Source organism: Sabethes cyaneus, chromosome 2 (assembly GCF_943734655.1).
Source record: "Sabethes cyaneus chromosome 2, idSabCyanKW18_F2, whole genome shotgun sequence".
In the NCBI taxonomy this organism is placed as follows: domain Eukaryota; kingdom Metazoa; phylum Arthropoda; class Insecta; order Diptera; family Culicidae; genus Sabethes; species Sabethes cyaneus.
The window spans coordinates 155,104,243-155,121,070 of record NC_071354.1 but is presented as its reverse complement, the minus strand read 5'-3'; the positions used below and the strand labels follow the sequence as shown (position 1 = coordinate 155,121,070).

Below are 16,828 nucleotides of genomic sequence, written 5' to 3'. Positions count from 1 at the left end.
AAACAGTAGCTCCGATCAGTCTCGTTAGCTTAACCGCAAAACCGTTTTCGTACACTGTATGCCATAGTTGGACTCGATCGACTGTATCGTATGCTGCTTTGAAATCCATAGCGATGTGATGCATGGGCACGTTGTACTCCCAAAATTTCTGCGAGATCTGTTACAATTCTTTTTGTACAATGAACAAATTCTATATCACAATAGCTTTTGTTTCTTACCGGCTTGGGTCGTCTCGGTTGGTCTCCTGCTAAAAATTCCGGGTGCTCCGGGTTTGAACGGCGATGGTCAGCAGTACGCAGCGGCGTCCCGTTTTAGCAGAAGGGGGTCCACAAAATGGATGGCAGCTCCGGCTACCAGATTTAACGTGGCCTAATAACGAACGGCGACACTTAATCGAAACACGACCTTAAGACGAACGGCCGGATAGACGCCCGGAGGCACTGCGCACACCACTCTTCGGCTCTACATTTCAACGGCAGGATTGTTATTCACTACTGGCAAAGTGGTATTTTTACTTTTGCCAACACTTATCTCCCTCTTGGGTAGAATAACGGCCAACTACTGGCTACGCGCACTAGTCACCTCCGGGTCTCGTCTATTTTCAAATTCAATTTTTAATAATGATCTCCCGCGCTCGCTTAAGCGAGCCCTTTTATTCATCATCTGTCCGCTTTCCATCTTAGACCCTCCCTGCATCGCTCCGCCTTCCCTTGTTGTCCTTCCTCCAAGCATTTATGTTTCTTGTTTTCTAACAATTTTTATCGTTTTTATGTTGGTGTCCCGATCAAACTTGAACTTAATAATAACTTGTACATTAACACTTGCATGCGAATTATTTGTTATTCTACTTTCCTAACCCTAAATTTAAATCCTAAATAATATCAAGCAAAACTAAACTAACCGAAAAATATAACATGCAACAAATAAATAACAAAAAAAAGGAAAATAATTTAAATAAATAACAGGAGAAACAATTTTTAATAAATAATATTCGAGGACACCAACTTGGGCTATTAAACATAAAATAAACGTCTCTCAAACATGCAAGCACAGAGAACTGACATTTATTTTACATTCAGACATTTACTTACAATTTTTACAAAAAAATAACAATGTAAATAAGGGTAATAATCAAGCTGGCCCAGTGACCAAAGGATCTTATTGTGACCGTGGCAAAATATGGTCACAGATCTTTCAGATGGTCAGCCCCCAGCCGGCGTAACAGGATCTAAGTACCTAGCAAAAAGCAAAGCTTTGGGCTTGAACGTTTTTCTAAGACTTGACCCTTCTTTATCGACAGACTTCACAGCCGGCTATTAGAGTACAGAAAAGTGACTCTATCTAACAGCAGAATACCTTGTAGGCGGCGTTTATCAGCGTTATGCCGCGGTATAGTTACAACAGTCGAGCTGATAATCCTTGTTGTAGATGGGGCAAACCCCTGTTTTCATCCATTCCTCCGGTAGCTTCTCCTCCCAAGCCAGCGGCTTTGATATTCTTCACCAATCCGACTTCTCGTTTGACTTCTTGGAGGTCAGTTGCTGGGACATTACAATCTTGCCTGGGTACTCCTTAGTTAGCTTTCGTTCCGCTTCCTTCTGAAACTTCGCCATTGATGTGTTCATCGAAAAACCTGTCGACCACCTGGCGCTCGTTCGGGATAAGATTCTCTTCCTCGTCCCAACTCATGTCAGGTATTGGTGTGTAATAACGCAAATATAAAACTGTTGATATTCGTTTGGTTTTTACGCGAGAAAAATAAAGATAAATATAAAAGATAAATATAAATATATAATAAAGATAAATATAAAGATAAAGATAAAATTTTTAGGGACACATGCACTAAATTTTTTTCCGATTTTCAAATTCCAACGATGAAAATTGCTGAAGGGGGCCTGCAAAATTCTGGACGCCTAGCTACGCCAATGGTGATCGACCAGCGAAAAGAATATTTAGCTGAGAACCCGACAGAAGCCGACGATTTTGAGACAGACCCCATACCCATTGGATGAGCATTATTGACGAAAATGCTAGAACCAGGGCTTGAAAAGGGATCGCAAATTGAATGTGACTGCCGTGAATGCGAACTTTCCGCATTCAAACTCCGCTTTTTGAACGATCATTTGACTGTTTTTTCAATCCAGTCAATCTCCCGCTTGCGCTGCTGCCGTCTTACAATTCATGCGGCATCTCTGCAGAAGCAAACAGTCAATCTCCCGTTTTGCTTTGCGCTTTGAGAATATAAACTGCAAACTGACTGGAAGCATACGGTGACGTATTTTTTCGTTTCTCTTTTTGTCTCCAAATCGGCTGCTCACAGTAATAGTTTGTCACCCGGACGTCGGTCCGACGCAAGCAAAATATTCATTTGTATTGGACGGAGTCCGACCGACTTCTTCCATGCACATGTAGTGGTTGTTTTTTTGTAGTATTGAATCATACGATTGTGCGGTTGCTTTCGTAAGCGTGGTGACTGCCAGTCATTTGACTGTTTTGCAGTCATTCGCTGCTCCAAACGGTAAAGGCAACTTGATCGAAACGAAAATGTTAAAAAGCGTTAGAATGCGTTCATACTACTGCGTGCCATCGGCGTTTGACTGAGCAAACTGCCAGTTGTGTTATGCATAGCGTTCGTATTCCATCACTAAACGGACGGTGTGAACTTGAATGCGCGTTGGTGGGACTGCGGTAGAAAAAAAGGATCGGTCGAAGCCCTGGCTAGAACAACGGATGTCAGGGGCAATTGGAGAGTGGAAGCCTAAGACTGACGAACGTGAAAACGGCTTCTAAATTCAGCACTGATTCGATAATCGGATTGTTACCAAAAAAGTGAGGAAATAAGTAAAATAAAGTAAAGTAAGTAAGGTCAAAGAAATAGATCATCACCCTTTTTCGGCAGGTCAACCTCTTCGATAAGGTTAGCCATGCAGGCAAATTAGCAATGTAAGCGAGCATCTGAAATCTCGTTCTGATCGTAGCAAGTATGCAAATATAAATTTCCGAACATCAACACGGATTTATGAGAAAACGATCTACAACCACGAATTTGATGGTATTCGTCAACTCGCTGATCAAGAGTATAGAGAGTAGAAGACAGGTTGATGCAATATACATTGACTTCAGCAAGGCATTCGACAAAGTTCCACACGCACCAGCAGTTTAAAAACTGAGATGCTTGGGCTTACCAAACTGGGCGACACTGTGGATCCAATCTTATCTTACCGAACGCTCTGCTTTTGTCAGTATCAAGGGTATTAGCTCATCTTGTTTCGAGATACCATCTGGCGTGCCCCAAGGCAGCCATCTAGGGCCTTTGATATTTGTACTTTTCGTTAATGAACTGAGCAGTCTTTTAAGCTCATCTAAGCTGATGTACGTCGACGACTTAAAGGTTTTCCGTGAAATCAAAACCAAACTTGGCTGTTGCACTGTTGATATTGATTCTCTTTCACGATGGTGTACGCCTAATGGTATGTAAGTTAATGACATAAAATGTTGCGTCATATCATTTAGCCGACTTCGCGTAAGGAATACTCTATCGAGCAAAGCCATATACGCTGAGTACAAACCATAAAAGACTTGGGTGTTACTATTGATTACAAAGCAAGATTCAACGAACATATTTCAACGATCACTGCTAAGACCTTCGCAATACTTGGATTCGTGAAAAGAAACACCAACGCATTCCAGGATATATACACGCTTAAATCGTTGTATCGTGCACTCGTTCGCAGCATTCTGGAGTACGCAGTTGTTGTGTGGGCACCATATTATGCTGTGTATATCAACAGAATAGAGGCCATCCAATAGAACTTTCTGAGATATACTCTACGCCTTCTGCCCTGGAACGATGTCGCAAATCTACCAGCCTACGAAGAACGTTGCAAGCTTATTGATCCGCATTCGTTAGCTGCCAGAAGAAAATTACTGCAACGGCTTTTTGTCTTCGGATTACTGAGTGGAGATGTCGATTGCAGCTCTTCCCTAAGCCAGGTAGACATTCATGTTCCCCGAAGGCAGCTCCGAAATCATATCCTACTGTGGCAGACCTCGCGTCGCACAAACTACGGGTACAACGAACCTTGGGCCATGTGTTGCCGTGTTTTCAATTAAGTTGGTGAAGCTTATGATTTTCAAATAAGTAAGACTGTTTTTAGACGTAGGATCCAATCATTAGTTTAGTAAATTGTCTGTGCAACTATGTTGAAGATGTAATAAATCTAAATATGATTTAAACACTATGTGTCGGCACGCGGTTACAGATTTTAGTTGAATTTACTTGAAAAAGTTTAATTATTTTACGCAGCAACATGAAACAGGAACTCTAAATTTATAAATAACTAGCTGACCCGACAAACTTCGTATTGCCACAAATTAAACTGTGTTGTACATAAATCGTGAATCTCGGATGACCTTTGTCTCGAGTTTTGCAAGTTTCTGGGGGGTTCATGGGTGTTTTAATATGCAAATATTGCTCACAATAAAGTAGAAAACAGCTCCCCCATTGCTTAGCCTGATAAAATAAAACGGATAGCATTTAAATATTCGCCATCATTACAAACCACTTCGCCGAATACCATTTTGCAGAACACCAATTCTCGGTTGACTATAACGCGGAATATAGAGTTTCGCAGAATACCATTTCGTGAAGAACGTTACGCGGGATGTACCATTTCACGGAAAATCTTTTCGTAGAAAGTACCATTTCGCAAGGGTGACCCAACTGAAGGAAAGTAATAGAGATCAGTAGATCTAGGAAAATAAATAAACTTAGATAGAGGTGATCTCTTCGGGGGGCTGCCCCCGCAGTGGCCGACGCTTCCGACGGCAGGTCGCTGGCAACACTCGCGGCCTGTGGCCGTCTCGACTTGAATTATCTAATGTACTATTGATAGTTTTGGTGGTCTTGTTATTGATTAATGTTTTATGAAAGAGTTTCAAATTTCTCGAGTTCGATTAGTTTTTGAGTTACGCAAAAATTTCTGTGTTATTTGCATGATAGTCCTTATCCCCCTACCACAGGGGTGAGGGGTCTCAAACCATCATTAAAAAAAATTCCTGCCTCCAAAACCCCCCACATGACAAATTTGGTTCCATTTGCTTGATTACTTTTCGAGTTATGAGGAAATTTGTATTTCATTTGTATGGGAGCCCCTCTCCTAAAAAGGTAAGGGGTCTCAATTCATCATAGAAAAAAATCTTGCCTCCAAAAACACCCACATGCCAAATATGGTTCCATTTGATTAATTAGTTCTCGAGTTATGAGGAAATTTGTATTTCATTTATATAGGAGCCCCCCCTCCTAAAGTTGGGAGAGGTTTCAATTTACCATAGAAAAAATTCTAGTCTCCAAAAACACCCACATGTCAAATTTTGTTCCATTTGCTTGATTAGTTCTCGAGTTATAAGGAAATTTGTATTTAATTTGTATGGGAGCCCCCCCTCCTAAAAAGGTAAGGGGTCTCAATTCATCATAGAAAAAATACATGCCTCGAAAAACACCCACATGCCAAATATGGTTCCATTTGGTTAATTATTTTCGAGTTATGAGGAAATTTGTATTTCAGGAGCCCCCCCTCCTAAAGTGGGGTCTCAGTTCGCCATAGAAAAAATTCTTGTCTCCAAAAACATCACCATGTAAAATTTTGTTCCATTTGCTTGATTAATTCTCGAGTTATGCAGAAATTTGTGTTTCATTTGTATGGGAGCCCCCCTCTTAGTGGGAGGAGGGGTCTCTAACCATCATAAGAACCTCCCCTGGCCCCAAAAACCCCTATATGCAAATTTTCACGCCGATCGGTTCAGTAGTTTTCGATTCTATAAGGAACATTAGAGCAGACAGACAGAAATCCATTTTAATAGGGATTGATTTGTATGGGAGCCCCTCATCTTAGTGGGGGAGGGAACTCTAACCATCATAAGAACCTTTCCTGGCATCAAAAACCCCTACATGCAAATTTTCACTCCGATCGGCTCAATAGTTTTCGATTCTATAAGGAACATAGAGCAGACAGAAATCTATTTTTATAGGCATAGATTTGTATGGGAGCCCCCCCTCTTAGTGGGGGGAGGGGTCTTTTGCCATCGAGAGAACCTTCCGTAGCCCCAGAAACCGCTACATGCAACATGCAACCGCTACATGCGCTACATGTCACGCGGATCGGTTCAGTAGTTTTCGATTCTAAGAGGAACATAGGGACAGACAGACAGACAGAAATCCTTTTTTATAGGTATAGATAATACAAACAATACTAATAATGAATTTTGACAAATATTAAATTACTTCTCAGAATAAAAAAACTATGTACATGTGAGGTTGTTACAGCTGCCTGCCCAAAAAAGCTTCGTACATAAAAAGAAAATGAAATGTGTTAAAATATTCACCAAAACCTCTTCATTTGTCGAGATTATAACAGAATATTAAAAGTGTTTACGAATACCAAAATGCAGCTAGATATTCAGAAAATATAAGCAAACTGATTAGTATGGAAAACTTACAATGAAAAACTACAGTTCCATCAGAATTCGTGAACACGAAAATAGGACTTCTGCCCTAGATAATGATGAAATATATGATTGATAGAAACCTTTCAGGTTCTACGTTGCTAATTACTTCGTCGATAGCATTGCATTTCTTTCGAATCGAACCGTAGCTCCATCGATGCCACATGGCTAGCAAAGTGACATAACTCGCTTCTTCTAGATGTGAGATATGTACATTTAGCAAATTTTCATTTTTTTGTTTGTTTGCACACTTCAAAATCCATGTGAGATCTCCCGAAACAGTAAATGATGGATTTAGCTAACATCGTTGGGCGTTGACCAAGCGCTGCTTAGTGAGAGGAGTGTTTCTGCCAAAGCATGAAGAACCCGGCAACATTGCAGCATTAAGCCCGTCAAGCTGTTTGCTAAATCGAACCAGGCTTGTAGCAATAGATCGCGATTGATACTCGTTTGTCATGCGTATCGGCTGATCTGTCGTATGTGTGTATGATCAAACAATTAGAATTCATGTAATAATAGAAGGATGGGAGCTTTTTTCTCCGAAAAGAGCAAGATGGAAACAGAAAGCTCGAAATATGAAATCTTCAGAAAGAATCCTCCGTATAAATAGCTACATATGAACCGATTTTCGACCATTCATTCATATCAAGTGTAGACTTTGTGTCGTGCAATCCATCCAGTACTGTTAAGTGCAGAATGGCGTTGCTCAAAGTGAGTTGTCTAGTCTTCCTGTTTGCAGTCGGTGCAGTGTGGAGCGAAAATGCAGATGGCGATCTGGAAACGGCAGAAACGGCATTGATAGCAAAGAAGATTTGTAATTATATTAAGTGAAATGGTCCAATGTGATTACTATAACAAGTGTTTTATTACAGTGCTTCTGAAAGGATTAGGTCTCGGCGGAGTTTTGCTGGCTTCCCAAAATTCTGGTTCTTCCGGACTAGGTGGACTTGGCGGTGGATTTGGTGGTTTCGGAGGACTGAGCAGTAAATTTAGTGGACTGCTTGGAGGAGGTTCCCAATCGGCTGATTACCCTCCTCCACCACCACCCCCTCCACCAACTTATAATTATGCCCCAAGTTACGTTTCTGCTCCTGCTCCGCAGCCTACTTATGCCAGTTACAGTACAAACTATGTAGCCGCACCACCGCCAGTGGCATATTCAGCACCTCCTCCACCACCGCCAGTTACGTACTCAGCGCCTCCTCCACCACCACCAGTGGCATACTCTGCACCACCTCCACCACCACCAGTGACGTATTCAGCGCCAGCTCCAGCACCAGTTTCCTACGCTGATGCACCGCAAGTACCAGCCAGCTACAGTGGAAATCTCCAGTTGGTTGGTATCCTGACTCCAGTACAAACTGTTCAAGCTCCGGCTCCGGCTCCGGTCAGTTACTCTAGTCAAGTCGCAACTAGCTACTACAGTGCACAACCGTCAGTACCGTCGAATCAACCATGTGACAATTAACCATCGTGGGGAGCACATTTCGTCATTAGTACACCAACTCACCAGCATCGTCCAGGGATACTAAATGCTCAAACAATATGCTAAGAATTTACACTTTTTTAATCAATGAACTAACTCGAGGGCGTTTAGAAACCGAAACGCATGGTTCACTAATTAGGATGCCACGATAGTCTCAATTATTCCAACCAAAGTCTTTATTTATCTTTGCCATTAGTGGATATGAAACTAGCATTATAATGAGATGTATCCATTCGTCGTCGTCACCGTCGTCTGCTGGCATGAACTGCACGCATTCACTGAAGGGTGAATGCACTACTTCACGCACTGCTGTAGCAACAGCCACCGCGTGCCATGACTGCAGCAATAAATCTTAAATCGCATAAATTATGTAGAACGAGTTTTAAACAACCTGATGATGTTTTATTTTATTTGACCGAAAATTTCCTTTTTTTTCAGTGCATATAATCCGGTTCAAGGGGGTTTATTTTTAGCAAAGTCACAGCTATGCAGACAATATTGATACCAAGTTTCTCATATTTCAGGCGGGGGCTAGAATCACTGGAATTTTTATGTCCCTGTTAGCAAACCATTAGCTAATATTACAATACCAACAACATGGGTGAAGAGGCGAACCAGCCGCAGGCTGAAAGTGTCTGCAATAAAGAATCTACTAATCTAATCCAATCACATGACTTTTCGGTTCCGGTTCGGTCTATTCGATTTGGAGGATTCACTTACTTTTGCAATCAGGACTAGCATTAGAAATAGATAAATTTTTTAGTATAGTTAGTTTAGATTTTACTGAGATGGATACGCCTGCACCTGCGCCTTTGCCGATGTGTGGAATATGCTTTTGAAATTCGGGCAAGAAAATGGCTTTGCTTCAGTTAACCACTCCGCCACCCGTTTCGCGCATCAATTTCACTCTATTCTACATAAGTTTGATGTGATAGTTTGTATTTCAATACACGAAATAGCCTCTCTTAAAATCAGATGCTGAATGTTTGATCGTATGAGGACTATTGGAATGCCGTGCAAACAACCATTAACAGCGTAGCGGAGGATATTTTGGGCCATGAGAAGAACGCAGCGCGGGTACAAAAGTCCCATCAGAATGTGGAGCGATACGAACAGAAACGGAGACAACAAACCCGACTCTTCCAGGAAAAAGATGCCACCAGGAGGAGAAGGAGTGCGCAAAACTAGAGCAGCTGTACCGCTTTCACGACACATGGAAGGTCTATCAGAGACTCAGCGAATCAGGGCTTTGTACCGCGGGCCGAAATGTGCAGAGAAAAAGGTTAAAGGTTAAAGACTAAAACGTGAAACAGAGTAGATTGAGTGGAGGATAAATACGTCTAAAACGAAATGTACGCTGGCTCGCGGGACTGAGTGAAACAGGATCCGCTTAGGCAGTACCATAGTAATCGACGGGGATGAGTTTGAGTTAGTCGACGATTTCGTATATCTTGGCTTATTGGTAATAGAGGATACCAATACTAGCCGTAAGATTACAAAGTTTATTATCAGCGGCAGTCGAGCCTACTACTTACTTACTTATGTGTCCATGTCCGCCGGCCCGGCAGAACAAAGGGCTGAAATCAGAGATCTCCACTGCTGGCGGTTACCCGCCATGGCTTTTACCAGGAGTCGGAATGAGCAATTATACCAAATTTGGTTGAAATCGGATGTGGTCAACTACAACGGATATGATCACTTGAGAGGGAATGACCCCAAAATAACCTTGAAAATTGAATTTTTCAAAAAACCCAAGATAGAATATTTTAAGACCTGCTCTAAATTAATTGTTTTGATTAATACTAACATCTTGTGACGAAAAATCTGAGGTGCATTTGAGTTAACTAATAACTACCTTCGGACATAGCGTGCGCCAGTTACCGCATTCCGTTAGGTCTCCTTTCTTAGGGACTTTGACCAATATGCCCTGCATCCAGTCCACTGGAAAAGTTGCGGTTTTCCAAATATTGCTGAAAAGCTGATGCATCATCTGGGCTGACAAAGATGGGTCAGCTTTGAGCATTTCGGCTGAAATACGATCTATCCCTGCGCTCTATTGGATTTCATACTCTTGATGGCTGCTACAATTTCATCCAGCGATGGCGCCTCCGAGTTCACGCGATTTATTCGACGAACTGTAGGCGCCGTACGCTGCTGGTTTTGTTGGTCTCTGACATTTGAAACTCCGAAGAGTTGTTCAAAATGTTCAGTCCATCGCTTAAGCTGTTCTGTACGGTCAGTCAATAGCTGACCAGCTCTGTCCTTTAGCGGCATCTTTGTATTCATTCTGGCACCACTAAGGCGGCGAGAAATATCGTACAACAAACGGATATCACCGTTGGCGGCGGCGGTTTCTCCTTATTCGGCTAGGGAGTTAGTCCAAGCTCTCTTGTCCCGCCTACAAGCACGTTTAACAGCCCTCTCCAGTTCGGCGTATCGTTGACGGGCAGCTGTCTTAGCCGATCTGGTCCGCGCTCGCTCAATGCCGGCTTTCGCCTCTCTCCGCTCGTCGATCTTCCTCCAAGTTTCATCCGAAATCCACTCCCTCCGCCCACTGCGCGCTTTGCCGAGGGTTTCATCACTGGTCGTGATGAAGGCGTTCTTGATGCCGGTCCATTGCTCTTCGACGGTTCCACCAGGTGGCAACTCCGAGGCTCGAGATTCAAGTTGTTCAACAAAGGCCCTTTTCACCTCAGGATTCTCCAATCGGCGGACGTCGTAGCGGCACCCAACTTTCTCCTCCCATCGTTGGACACGTGCGACGCGCAGACGTATCTCAGCGATAACAAGATGATGGTCGGATGCAATGTCAGCGCTGCGTTTGTTGCGTACATCAAGAAGGCTCCTTCTCCATTTCCGGCTGATGCAGATGTGGTCGATTTGGTTTTCTGTTCGGCCGTCACGGGAAGCCCACGTGACTTTATGTACTGGTCTATGCGGGGCGAGCGATCCACCAATGACCATGTCGTTATTACCACAGAATTCTGTAAACAGCTCCCCGTTTTCGCTCATCTCTCCTAGGCCATGGCGTCCCATGACGCGTTCAAGGTCCGCGTTGTTTGAGTCAATCTTCGCGTTGAAGTTGCCCATGTGAATTTGGATGTCCCCCTTCGGAATTTTATCAACCACGCTGTTCAGCTGGCTGTAAAAACTCTCTTCCTCCTGCAGGTCGGCAGCATCTGTTGGCGCATAGCACTGGATTGCCGTAAGGTTCCTAGCCCGTGTTCTGAATCTGGCAACGATTATTCGCTCAGTTATTGGTTTCCACTTCATCAGGGCCGCATGTGCCCCTGGGCTCAGTAGGAATCCAACTCCTCTTTTTCGAGTAGCATTTTCACCTCGTATGCCAGAGTAGAGCAAGACTTGCCCGGATGATGTCCTGTGTTCGCCAGTACCCGGCCAGCGGACCTCGCTCAGCCCCAGGATTTCAAGCTTCAGGCGGCTAGCTTCCCTTGCAAGTTGAGCCAGCTTGCCCTGCTGGGCAAGGGTCAGTATATTCCATGTTCCGATTCGTGTCCGTGTTTTCATGCTAAAGGTCGTTGCCAACAATCCGGAGAGATTTCTTCTTTCATTTTCGGTAACTTTTTGTATGTTCTGGTACAATAGGCTGTTAACCTAAGGTCCTTATCCCGCTGATGAGACTGCCAACGGAGAATATGTCTATTGCTGATAGAGGGCAGTTTCTTCAAATATAGCAACATCAACGGGCATAATCCACACCTAGGAAGTGACGAGGACGTTAAGGACGCTTTTTACGCGCAGCTTAAGAATGAATACGACAACTTCCCAAAACATAACGTCAAAAGACACAGGGACCTAGTCGGATGAACGCCTATAGAGTACTTTCTCAGATAATCTTTCACCGTCTATCGCCGCTAGCAAGTAGATTCAGTAGTTGTCAAATAGGTTTTGCGGACGGGCGATCGACAAGGGACCAAAGGTTTATGCTGCAACAGATCCTGGATCACAGATCCTTACGCACCACCTATTCATGAATTTGAAACACGCTGAAGTCCCCTGTGATGTTATTGCCTGTCTCCTGTCTCCCGAGCAATACACCAAACTGAAACGTGAGGCAATGAAGGTTGTATTAGTGGTGAATACGTTTGAAACCAAGCACCTGTTAGCAGGAGAAACCGAGCACGATCGAGCTCGCATAGGCAATAGTGTGGTAGTCGACGGGGACGAGTTCGAGGTGCTACACGAATTTGTATACCCCGGGTCGTTGATAACGTCGGATAACAAATGCAGCAGAGAAATGCGCAGACGTATTCTTGTCAGTTGAACGCGTAGGTAGGACGGGAATCTATATACAGACCGGTAATCGGACCGAACAGCCTGCATGCCGCAACGAACGACAACGGCCAACGATGCGTAAATTTTGCAGCTTCCCGCGGTATGGTAGTCCGAAGTACCTTCTTCCCCCGCAAAGATATCCATAAGGCCACCTGGAGATCACCAGACCAACGAATAGAGAACCAAATTGACCATATTCTAACCAACGGCAAATTCAATGCGCTAAAAACTCTCGACGGTGTATAACACGCGTCGAAGTCGTACGCCGCGACCCAACATCTAGGAGCTACGAGACACCAGAGTTGCCCAGGAATACGCGCGGCAGCTAGAAGCAGCGCTACCAACGGAAGAGCAACTTGCGCAGCAACTCTTGAAGATGGTTGGAAAGGCATTAAGACCGCCATCGGTAGTAGTGCTCTAGTGGCACTAGGTACAATGAATCCGAACCGAAAAAACGATTGGTTCGACGGCGAATGAGAGCAATTAGTTCAGAAGAACTAACACTACATTAATTGCTCCTATTCGCAATTTAGTGCAGAAGAAGAAGGATGGTAAATGGTTAAATAATGCGCTCCAGAACCTCCATGAGGTTCCACAGCCTCTTATTTAGTAACTCCTATGCGGACAGATGCTTTCGTATGCGGACAGAGAAGGGGGCACTCATGCGAAGTCTGAAGTGTAAACTCTCCGCCTGCAGGACGGTTCTCTCGACTCCCAGGAACCAAAGCAGAGGGTCCAAAGCCCCTAAAGGAGATGGTTGTAATAGCTGTTATCCATGGCTATTATGTAAAAACTTGAATGGATAGACCCCTAATCCAAGGTGTGACGCGACCCGTGCCGAGGGATAAATGGTGGAGGGGGTTCTCTCGCCGCAACGGAGCCTGTAGAGTACCAGGGCGCCCTCCACAGCAATTTGCCCTTGCTGCATCAAGCCGGTCACTGATGCAGTGGACGATTTCTTACCGTGCAAGCTCTCTCTGCCGAAAAAAAAACAAAGAAACGAATGAGGTGGAGAGGAGAGTAGGGGAGGAACAGGACATGAACGATGCGCTAGCTGAGGTTCAGTCCTGATCCGCGTCTATCTTCAACACGCCGACTCATTGTGAGTCGACAAACGAAGATGTGGCTCCAATTCACCACTCACGGGTAGAGATTCACTATGCCTGATCTCTGACTGTGTGCTGGAGGGTGGGCTGAAACAAAAGGAGAGCCAAACAGTTATGGCCAATAGGATGGCTGTACAATCGCTCAAACAATCTAAAAATATATAACGTCGAGTATCCACCCCTGGGTTACTCAAAAGTGGCTGAGTCTCAACAAGAGAGATCTCAGCATGCTTACCGGTCTTGAGACAGGACATTGTCCGAACAAATATCATCTTCGGAATCACGGTTTCGTACAAGATGATATTTAACCTCGGAACACTGGCTCTTCAGTTGTGGAGCACAAAAAGTACGCTGACTGCAGTATCTCAAAAAGGGGAGATCTGGAGTACCCAACAGAGGAGAAGAAGTGCAGAAGAAGAATGCAGCACGTGCGAGAAAGCTGCAACACCGTACGAGGGCGAATGTAGAGCGATATAAACAAGCACGGAACAGGCAAAACTCGGTCTTCCAGAGGAAAAAGCACCAACAGGAAGAACGAGATCGCGAGGCGATGGAAGAACTGTACCGTGCTAACGATAAACGGAAGTTCTACGAGAAGTTAAACCGTTCGCGTAAAGGCTATGTGCCGCAAGCCGATATGTGTCGGGACTCAGATGGTAATCTTCTCACGAACGTACGTGAGATGATCGAGAGGTGGAAGCAGTATTATGACGAGCACCTTAACAGCGATGTAGCTGAACATGAAGGTGACGATATTGCAATAGATCTTGGAGCACGTGCAGAAGACGACAGAATACCAGCCCTCGACCTTCAGGAGGTAGCAGAAGAGATCAGAGCGCTGCACTGGGCCATTGCCAAGATTTGGGAGATGGAGCTACTCCCGGAGGAGTGGACGGAAGGCTTTTATGTCATCGATTATAACCATTTGCAAAGGAGTTCGTGGGGCAATATCAAGCGGGATTCATGGATGCCCGTGCCACCACGGATAAGATATTCGCGCTTCGGCAAGTGTTGCAGAAATGTCACGAATACAACTTTCCCACGCATCATTTATTCATCAACTTCAAATCGGCGTATGACATGATCAATCGAGATCAGCTATGGCAGGTTATGCACCACTACGGATTTCCGGATAAACTAACGCGATTGGTCAAGGCGACGATGGATCAAGTAATGTGTGTTGTTCGAGTATCAGGAGCAGTTTCGAGTCCCTTTGAATCTCGAAGAGTGTTACGGCAAGGTGATGGGCTTTCCATGTTTGCTGTTCAACATCGCTTTGGAGGGTGTGATAAGAAGAGCGGGGATAGACACGAGTGGCACGATATTCACGAAGTCCGTCTAGCTTCTTGGTTTCGCTGACGACGTTGACATCATTACACGTACCATTGAGAGGATGGCAGAAACGTACATCGGACTGAAAGCTGAAGCCAAACGGATTAGACTTGTCATTGATGTATCGAAAACAAAATACATGAAAGGAAGAGGTTCTAGAGAAGTGAATGCTGACCTCTATCCCCGGATTCATTTAGACGGTGATCAAATCGAAGTGGTAGAAGAGTTCGTGTATCTGAGCCGCAGAGAAATTCAAAGACGCATTATGGCAGGAAATCGTGCCTACTTTGGACTCCGTAGGACGCTGCGATCGAACAAAATTCGCCGCCGCACGAAGTTAACAATCTACAAGACGCTGATTGGTCTGGTAGTTTTACGGTCATGAAGCATCGACTTTGCTCGTGGAGGACCAACGCTCTTAGTGTTTTCGAACGGAAGGTGTTGCGCACCATCTACGGCGGAGCGCAGATGGAAGACGGAACGTGGAGGAGGTGAACGAACCATGAATTGCATCAGCTGCTAAGGGAACCACCCATCGCTCACATCGCAAAAATCGGTCACCTGCGATGGGCTGGGCACGTCGTGAGGATGTCGGACGATAGCCCGGTTAAAAAAGTTCTCAATAATGATCCGTCTTGAACGAGATGGCGGAGCGCGCAGCTTACTGAAGTCATACGCGCACTCTCCGTATTTGAACGAAAGGTGTTGTGGACTATTTTTGGCGGATTACAAACGGAAAGCGGAGAGTGGCGCAGCCGCATGAACCATGAACTGCGAACTTTTGAAGAGATTCCCATGGCACACTTGGCGATAGTTCGGTTATTACATTGAGTGGCTTAGCAGATTCTCGAATACGAGTTAAAGAAAAAGTTTTCCGTTTTATTCTGCTACATTACTAAAAAATATTAAATAAAGTTGGGAAACTACGGTAGATCGGTCACGTTACAAGGATGCCAGACGACTCTGCAATGAAATCCGTTTTCTTCACGAACCCCGCCGGCACCAGAAATAGTGGGGCCCAACGTGCTAGATTGTTCGACCAGATCAAAGACGACTTGCGTGTGTCGAGGCGCTTAACGAATTGGCGACGAGTAACTTAAGACCGAGTATAGCGGATAGGAATTCTTAATACGGCAAGAGATCCTAAGACCCGACTGTATGTATGTGGAGAACGGTATCGAATTCAATTGATGCGATTGCGCCGGGCATGGCGCAAAACACGGCCACCATACGGGCAGAAGCACAAAAAAATTATCTAAAGTCTGACAACGCTCGCCATGATGTTGCCAAACTCGATGAAATTTACTTGGAAATACTCAAATAGGAAGTTCTACTCCACCCTTTATATTCCCCAGATATCGCGTCATCAGATTACTACGTGTTACATTCGATAGCACAATCAGGAGTTCTACAAATATGAGGACAAGCAAAAACGGTTTAGTTCCTGTACAGTCTCAAAAACCAAAGACCTTTACCTTAACGGTATTGAATACCGCTCTGCCAGAGAGATGGGGAAGGTTGCAGATAGCGATAAATAATATTTTATATTAAAAAATTGAAGAGAGAAACGATTACTTTTCATGGGAGTACAGTTACGATATTTTTTACTACCGCCACTAACGATGATTAAACATAACGTAATTTCGACAGAATGTTTCACAGTTTCGAACAATCCATTGTACAGGAGGCTACACTACGAATTACTCTATGGTTCGATAATTTTGTGCTTCGATTGATTTATTCACGCAGCATTGGCAAACTGCAATTACTGGTGCTCCAGTGCAATTTAATCCAGACAATATAAAACTAATTATTGCAACGGAATTCGATTCAACCAAACAATGCGTAGGTGTAATGAATAAAACTAAAATCCATTCGCGACAGAAGTGCATTCGCAATCCGCTAGTCGAGTAGTGTAGCTTCCGTTATCAATGTCAATCTCTACGGTAAATGATCAAAGTTAAGAAAAGCTAAAAGTATTCAAAGTAATGTCTTACTTTTGTTCAAAGAATTTGTTTCTTCTGAGCATTTTGCTCACAACAATCTGTGCCTATCCGCAATCAATTCCCACAGAACCGGTGGAACCAAAACTGGAAGAGGAATC

General features: G+C 44.2%; 1 protein-coding gene across 1 annotated transcript; it reads left to right on the top strand.

Moving 5' to 3' along the window:
• Window positions 1–7,200: 7,200 nt before the first annotated feature.
• LOC128736220 (uncharacterized) lies at window positions 7,201–7,972 on the top strand. The gene is made up of 2 exons (XM_053830699.1): window positions 7,201–7,318; window positions 7,377–7,972. Exons 1-2 carry the CDS (start codon window positions 7,201–7,203, stop codon window positions 7,970–7,972), a joined length of 714 nt encoding a protein of 237 aa, XP_053686674.1.
• The last annotated feature ends 8,856 nt before the right edge of the window (window positions 7,973–16,828 follow it).